The 8,043-nt window shown below is 51.5% G+C and overlaps 1 protein-coding gene across 1 annotated transcript; it reads right to left on the bottom strand.

The window, feature by feature from the left end:
- Positions 1–1,807: 1,807 nt before the first annotated feature.
- On the bottom strand, positions 1,808–8,043 carry LOC101592349 (HLA class II histocompatibility antigen, DM beta chain). The gene is made up of 6 exons (XM_012515717.2): positions 7,745–8,043; positions 5,940–6,221; positions 4,392–4,676; positions 2,645–2,761; positions 2,465–2,500; positions 1,808–2,106 (listed from the first exon to the last, which is right to left on the bottom strand). Exons 1-6 carry the CDS (start codon positions 7,797–7,799, stop codon positions 2,090–2,092), a joined length of 792 nt encoding a protein of 263 aa, XP_012371171.2. The 5' UTR covers positions 7,800–8,043; the 3' UTR covers positions 1,808–2,089.

Below are 8,043 nucleotides of genomic sequence, written 5' to 3'. Positions count from 1 at the left end.
GAATTAAAATGTGAAAAAAACTAGAGAAGTGTGCTGGGATTAATTTTGATCTACATTTAGCAGTTAACTTCCCCAACACACACCACTCTGCCTCTTCCTACCTCTGTGGACATGCCCAAGCAGAACCAGTGGAACCCACGAGCATTGTCCCTCCCACCGACTTCTCCCATAAACTCTCTGTAGAAGCGATGCCCCATCACAAAGATCCTTCTGAAGAAACCATGGATGTTACCTCAGAGAGAAGAGATTAAGTCATTGATTGCAAAACACACAATGGACATCTAATGTGTCTGAACAACCCTACCCCACTCTCCCTCCAGGCCCCACAAGCATAGAAACAGTCTAGGGACCGAAAGGTGTAGTCCCCATGAACAGCCCTGCCACCACCACCCAGACCTACCATGGTAGGAACCCACAGGAAGCTCTACACATGATCTGCCTCCCAATTCCTTTCATTGGCCAGTTACTTCCTAATCTCAGATGTTCCTACACCAATATTCACCCACAAACACGTGTCTGTAACCCTTCTTTCTTTAGTCTTGTGTTAGGAAGTTCTTTGTGCCCAATTCATTTGTGTGTGTGTGTGTGTGTGTGTGTGTGTGTGTGTGTGTGTGTGTGTTTGGTTTCTTTTCTCTGCTGACAGCTGAGTTCCCATTCTAACTCCAAAAGCAATTCCAAGGCCCAAATTTCAATGCCCAGCAGTTGTCTCCACTGGAAAACAAATAGCACCAGATCCAGTTCTCTCCTCTGCAGGAGGAATTTGTCCAACAGCAGATATCCCCTGGATCTGGGGTAGAAGAGGACATAAAGGTGACCTTTCACAGGTGTGACGTACCTACATGAGGGTCTTCAGAATAAATGCTCTACTTATTTCCAGCTCAGTTAGATAAACTCCTTACAAAGAATTTATTCTTTGACTTTGGGCAAGTTATTTAACCTCTCTTTACTTCACTTCTTTGGTCTGTGACATGGAAGGAAATGATCTGTTCCTCATGGGGGTCACTGTGGAAAACAGAACGAGATGCCAACGTCGCACCTCATCTCAGCCTGGGGCTGAGGAAACCATCAGCACTCAGCTACATTCTGTCCCCGGTGAGGGTATGGAAGAAACAACTCACCAGGACTCAGAAACCTGAAAGCAGTAGCGGAACCCTGGATTTCTTTCCAGCTTTTTATTTCAATGCTCTTCCACTGAGCTATACCTACAACCCTTTGACCCTGACTTTCTGAAGAGCTGCCTCAGGGTTGTAATAAAGATCAAATAATATAATGCACATAGCCAAGCCAGGCGTGGTGCATGTACCTATAATCCCAGCACTCAAGAGGCCCAGGCAGCAGGACTGCCACAGATTCAAGGCCAGACTGGGCTACACAGTGAGTTCAAACCCAGCCTGAATTACATAGCAAGACCCTGTCTCAAAATAATAATGCACATAAAGCACCTGGCATGATGCCTGGCCCAATGCTGAATGACTGATGACAGCTGACGTCACCACTGGGGACTCAGCATTTGCTGGACGTGTTCTGTGCCATGTACAGGGATGAACTCATTTACTCTCCTAGGACCCCATGAGATCTGAGTAAACTCCTGGACCCCGCCCTCTTCCTTGCTCTGACTCCACCCCACCCTCTTTGGCTTTCTTCTTATGAATTCTCACTTCCAAAACTGCCCTCATGTCTGCTGTGTCAGGTGAGAAATGGGAGGTGGAGCCGACTTTACCCAAGCAGGAGAGCCTCAGTCCCTCCTGCCTGTTCCTTCCCCCAGGGACCCAGCAGAAGACACACGGAAAACCAACAACTCCTCCAGAGTTTATTTCTCAATGACGATCAATGGCCAGCAAATGCTGTCCTCTGCAGCACAGGGGGGCCCTCTTGATTGTATACACCCAGAAATACAACCTTGGGCAATAATTTGAGGGGACTCATTCCCAGAAACGTGTTGCTACCGTTTACATTGTGGGAGCAGGGAGACTCAAAGAACTGGACCCAAGAATGTGCGGAGGGATTGCGGGGTTAGGGGGTACACGGTGGCATCAGGAAGAGCCTGAATTCCTTCCTCACTTGGAGCAGAAGCTGTAGGATTCTGCCCTTAGGAAATGTGTCGTCCTGCAAAAGAAGCAGACAGGAGCCGATGACAATAACCCAAATTAACCATCATTCTTCTCTGTGAGTATCCCATGCCAAATCCTTAGTGCAGGGATGTTGAAAATTCTAGGTCGCCAACAACTAATAATCCGCAACTCCCTCCCCACAGTCACTCCCCCGGGGAGAAGAAGAGTTGTAGCATCTCCCTTCCCCCTGTCCAAGTCCCAATTGCAACTGCAGCGTCTTAAATCGCTCCCCTGGATATTCGCAGCAGCACACCCCTACTCTATGCACCATTGGTTGAACCCAACACTGACTCTTCTAACCCTCAGCCCTCACCCCAAAGGCCAGTGGGCAAACAGGGCGACAGAGATGTTACCTTCAGGATAAATGGATCCAGGGAGAGGAGTATAGCCTAGAAGAGGAAACGCTTGATTAGACCAGTGAAATTCCCAGCACCATTCACAGCAAATAGGGGATGAATGGAGAAGCAATCACAACAGTACAGGAGGAAGGACCAGCAACAAAAGCATAGAAGGGCGCGCAGGCGCTCGCTCACCCGAGGAGGTGGCCTTCCGCCAGCTGACCATGCCCAAAGAGAAGACAATGATGCCCAGGCCCAAAGCCACCGCAGACACTGAAACCTTCACTTTCTGCAAGGGAGACAGCCCAGGAGCTGCAAAAAAAAAATTAGAACCAGTCTCTGTGACTCACCGTCAGAGCAACTCAATCCACAGCCACCTGCACTTAAAAGTTCAAAGGTCCTTTCCTGCCTCCCCAGATGTTTGTCTCTAGCTAACTGGTTGCTAAGGAAAAGGCTTTCTTCAAAACCACTCTGGGCAGCGAGCCTCCCCGCCTGGGGCAGCCCGGGGAGCTTACCTGTCCAGTTATCTCCCAGCTTCCACTTTCATTCTAATAAGGGAGTGCAGTAGAAAATGACCCCGCCCACGCCCCCAGGCAGCGTTCTTCAGTTTCTTAGTCACCCAGCCGCTAGTTCCCGTTCCTGCTCGGCTTATCCCTGTCTCTCAGAAACGAGGCTACTGCGATGCACACTGTGTAAACCAAGCCCCACTGACCAGCCACTCTGCCTCTGTATCTTCTGCGTGCGTATCCCATGCAAGCCCGAGGCCACCCGAGTCAGGGCCTGGCATTCGGGGAACAAGCCCTAGTGGTGCCCACCATGGAAACAGCCCCGGCGTCCTTGCGGCGCTCTGCTCGCCTTGGCAGCGGGCGCCCTCGCAGCACGGTTCCCTTCCGCCGTTCTCGGGGCACCCTCACCAGCCTAGGAGCTTCCTCACGCTTGTCTCCTTTGCCTGCTGGTGACTGACAGGGCCTGCTCCCTTACTTCCGCCACCTGAGGAGTTTCCTGTTAACGTGCCCGCTCCCCTCCCCACTTCCACTCGGTGACCTATGCTAATCCGTGCGTCTTCCGCATCCAGACCTCCCTCCGTCCTCTCCGGGTCTGCCTCCAGGCCGCGCCACTTGCTAGCACTGCTCCGGTTCTGACTCGTGCCCACTTGGGTTCTTTTCCCATGATTAGATGAGAACTCTGTCCAAGGAAGACTCCCTGTGCACTCCGTAGGGATCTGCCCAGGAGAACTCAAGGGAGCACAAAGTTACACCGTCTCCCGGTTCCCGAGACTCCTCCAGCTCTTCAGCAAAGAGCAACAAGCTGGCCTCCGCCTCCGGCTCCTTTCCGCCTCCTCATTTCTTCTTCGTTTCCCCCAGCAATGCCCAAATCTGTGGCCAGCTTCTCATTACCTTTCACTATTCCCAATCTTGGGGTTCTACCAGTGGCAGTGAATTCTTCGCCCAGTATCCCCTAAGCAGGCCGACCATGTTGTACTGCCCTATTAAGCTCAATAGAGCAGCCCCCAAAGGAGTGCTGTCCCACACCAAAGCAAAGTTCACTTCATTCGCCACCTTCCTTTAACACCTGTCCTTGAACGGACAATAAACTGAATCTGAGGGCGCTAGGATAGGGAATTTCAGTGTTTGATTCTAAAAATGTCATTGCCAAATTTGCATCCTCTTTTTAGGACAACATCCTCTCCCCCCCCCCCCAACACAGATACAGGAGCGGCAACCACACGGGAAGGGGGGGAGGGGGGGGGGGGGGGGGGGGCCTGGCTCTTCCCATCCCGTTCTCCCCACCTCCACAGGTCAGAAGCCCCAGCACCTCCCCCTCTACCACGTGTCTGCCCAGATCTCCTCCCCTCTGCCAAAGCGCTGGGGCTCCTTTTTCAACCAGCATCTCCCGATAGCTCTCAGCTTAACCCAAACTCCTCCCGTCTGCCACAGCTTACTCCAGTCCTGGTAAATGGGCGCAGAAGCCCCAGCGTGCTCCACTGCACAGGTGTAGACGTCCCCGTAAGAGGGGGTTAAGGCTAAACGAGAAATAGTCTGGTAGGTCCAGTCTCCGTTGGGCTGGGCAGTCCTCTGGACGCTGCTGTGAGGGGTGACAAGTTTCCCATTCTTCATCCAGGTGATGGTCACGTCAGCGGGATAGAAGCCCCACACGTAGCAGGCCAGCATCACCGGCTCCCTGGTGTTAAAAGGCGTGGTCTGGGCTACTTGCACAGATGGCGGTTCTGCGTAGGAGGAAAGCATACGCGGGAATGAGGGTGGCCTTCTGCTTTCTCTCCGACTTCACTCCTTCCCTGTTTCGACTCCTCGGACTCCAACCCACCTGCCACACTCGGCCCCCACACCGGGCCACACGCGACAGGGAGAAGCGCAGCCCCGCCCGCCTCGATGTCTTCTCTCCCACTCCTTCATTCTATTGCTTTTTTGCTCTTTCATCGCAGTTGGCAAGTGCCAGGTCTCACCTGCAAGCTGGCTCGTGCTTACTGAGACTACTCTAAGTACAGTAGCTTGAAAGTGCATAAACAAAAGGCAGTCCAGGACTGCCCAAGGGGGCAGGAGCTCCCAGCTCTTGTTTCATGAATCAGTCCGTTAAACAGAGCCTTTCCTTGGACGGTTTAAGGAAACAAGACTAACCCAGGACTCTCTTAAATTTGGAATCAGGGCAATTCAAATTAACGAGGTTGCTAGTACTGCCATCTTTTATTAATTTGTTCTCTTAGGCAAACTCTCCTCTTGCCTCTACCTTGGTATTTTTCAGACAAAGTCCTAAATAAAAATCCAGTAAGTTATGTTAAAGTCGCTAATCTGCAGACCCATCCATTTTCACCCAGTAGATCTGCTGTGGTACTCAGGAGCTTGCTTTTTGAAAAGCACTTCCTCCTGACCATTCTGAGAGGGGTGTTCAGAAACTACATCTTAAAACACACGACTTTGCCCTCTGGAGATCTTCAAGATTACTTTTACAAACCTCCAGCTATTATCACACAGTGTGTGCCAGAATTCCCTGGGAACCTTTTCAAACATTCTTCTGCGGAGGTTCACTCCAAAATAGGACATCAAAATCTGGGACAAAAGATGGACATCTTGGGAAAGCCACTCCGGTTACTCTGACACAGACTGGTTGACTTGAATCTGCAGCCTGAGGCGCTCCAGCGTCTCTTACTCTGCCCCAGCATCTCCTCCAAGGCTCAGATGTCACCTCCACTTCCTTTCTCATGTTCCACCCACCAATCACCACACTCCCCTAGGTGTCCCGCCCTCCACCAATCACCGCGCTTCCCTAGGTGTCCAGCCCTCCACCGATCAATGCCCTCCCCTAGGTGTCCAGCCCTCCACCAATCACTGCGCTCCCCTAGGTGTCCAGCCCACCCTCTTCCACCATCATAGGCCTGCAGGCCTTCTGCCCCTCTCCCACTCAAGCCTCAAACCCTTGCTGGCCCGCTCCCCGCTGCGCTCCCGTGAGGCCCCTCTGAACCCTCTCTCCTCACTTGTTCTGTGGGTCAATGACCCCCAGAAGGGCTTGGTGTGTGTGACACAGTCTTGGAGTCCATTGCGCAAGCGTTGAAGCAGGCTTGTATCGTTGTTGAGACAATCGGACAGATACATAGCCAACCCGTGCAGTGTCCCAAATTCACACGGGTCCATCCTATCCACCTCTGGGTTCCAGCAGGTCAGCAGATCCTTGTTGTAGGCGACACAGTATGTGAATTCTTTTGGAATCCCATTGTCATCTAACAGACAGGTGCTTTCCACATGGGCCATAAAACCACCTAGAAAGCCGGAGAAGGGAAGGCAGGGCAGTGTCTGCTGCTGGAGCGACGCGAAAGCATCACCTCTGCCCTAGGTTCCTGGCGCAGAGTTCCTAAAACCTTTATAATTTTCTGAGTGATGGAGCACTTGATGCATCTGCCATCAAATAATCTGGTCTTTGAGCCAGTGCCTGGCATAGAGCTCCTATTCCTTGGAATCACCCACATGACAGCAGAGTCCCCTAAGGAGGTGCCTGGTGGGCCTCTGGATGAGGGCTGGTCACCAGAATGATTAAGCTACAATTAAAAGCTTGGAACTTTTATTCCCATTTGGAATGGGAGAGGAGCTGGAGACTGAGTTAATAATCAGTTATACTTATAAACAAAGTTTCCACAAAGATCTCTAAACTATGTGGTTCTGAGACCTTCTCAGTTGGTAAACATATCCATGTGCCGGGGGAACAGTGCACCCCAACTCCATGGGACGGAAGCTCCTGCGCTTGGGTCTTTGCCTTAGCCACCCTTTCACCTGACAGTCCAGATGTAGCCTTGAAATTATTCTTTGTAATAATCCGGTGATAGTAAACAATCTATTTCTTTGGGTTCTCTGAGCCTGTCTAGCAAATCAGTGAGCCCAAAGAAGGGGTCATGGGAGCTTCTGACTTGTAGCCAAGTTGACAGAAGTTGTGAGTGACCCTGGGACCTGCTACTCATGGTCGGCGTCTGACGTGGGCAGACTTGTCGCACTAGGCTGCAGGGTCTGTGCTAACTCTGACTGCTGTCAGAGTCTAGCTGAATTCTAGGGTGTCTGGCTGGAGTAGGAGACCAGGTTGGGGGAGAGGAGTGTAGAGAAGTCTTTGGTCTGAGCACAGGGAAGAAAAACACATTGGTTTTTTGTTTTGGGTTTTTTTTTTTTTTCTTCTATATTCAGGAGGGAATCCAACCTCTGCCACACTCAGGTACTTTGGCAGAGGTTTCCAGCCTCTGGCAGCATCTACTGACCAAGTTTACTCTGCACTGTCTAAGAGACCCAATAGAGGGACCAGAGGGTGGTGACAGAGAAGGTTTCAGGTCCAGATTCCTAGTTATATGAGACAAAGCACTGGGATAGGAGCAACCTAAGATTACTTACATTAAACATGACAACTTATACGCAATCACAGACCTGAAGTGGGAAAATTACTGAGAGGGACAAAAACAGTCCCAGGAAGACTGAGCTGTACTCTGAGATGCAAACACTATTAACTTTTCACTCCCTACATGTTTATGAAACTCTTGCAATCGACCAGGTGCTGGAGTAGGAGCCAGCAAGGCAGCCACAAACAGGCAGAAGGTACCCTTGCCTCACCTCAGCAGGGGGCTGCGCATTTCAGAAAAACCCGCTCAGCTTGTGTCTTACTGAAACGGCTACTAAAGTACAGTGCAACGTGCTACAGGGATATCACAGCAGGCAGACCAACTAGCCTGTTGTCAAACTCAATAATATATTTTACCCCCAAAACAAGAGCAAGGGAACAGAGGGCCCCAGGAGGAAACGCCCTTACCTGCTCCTGTGCAGCCCAGACTGAGGCCCAGCAGCAGCGGCAGGAGTGCAGTCATGCTGTGCTCTGCAGCAGTGCGGGGAGCTCAGGCCCCGGACCGGCTCTGGCGGGGTCCCTCGGCTCCCTCTTGCTCTGGAAGACCCAGTCTGGATGAGCGATCTCCACACACCAAGTGGCTATAGTGCTACGGGCGCCCCTTGGTCCTGGCTAGATGAGAGATTTGGGGCTACCCAGTCCCCAGATACTAAACTTGCTCCAACCAATTCTTCCAAGTTCTGGGTCCCGGAGGAGAGTTGTCACAT

Source organism: Octodon degus, unplaced genomic scaffold (assembly GCF_000260255.1).
Source record: "Octodon degus isolate 3935 unplaced genomic scaffold, OctDeg1.0 scaffold00005, whole genome shotgun sequence".
Lineage (NCBI taxonomy): Eukaryota > Metazoa > Chordata > Mammalia > Rodentia > Octodontidae > Octodon > Octodon degus.
This window is presented reverse-complemented; position numbering and strand designations above follow the sequence as displayed.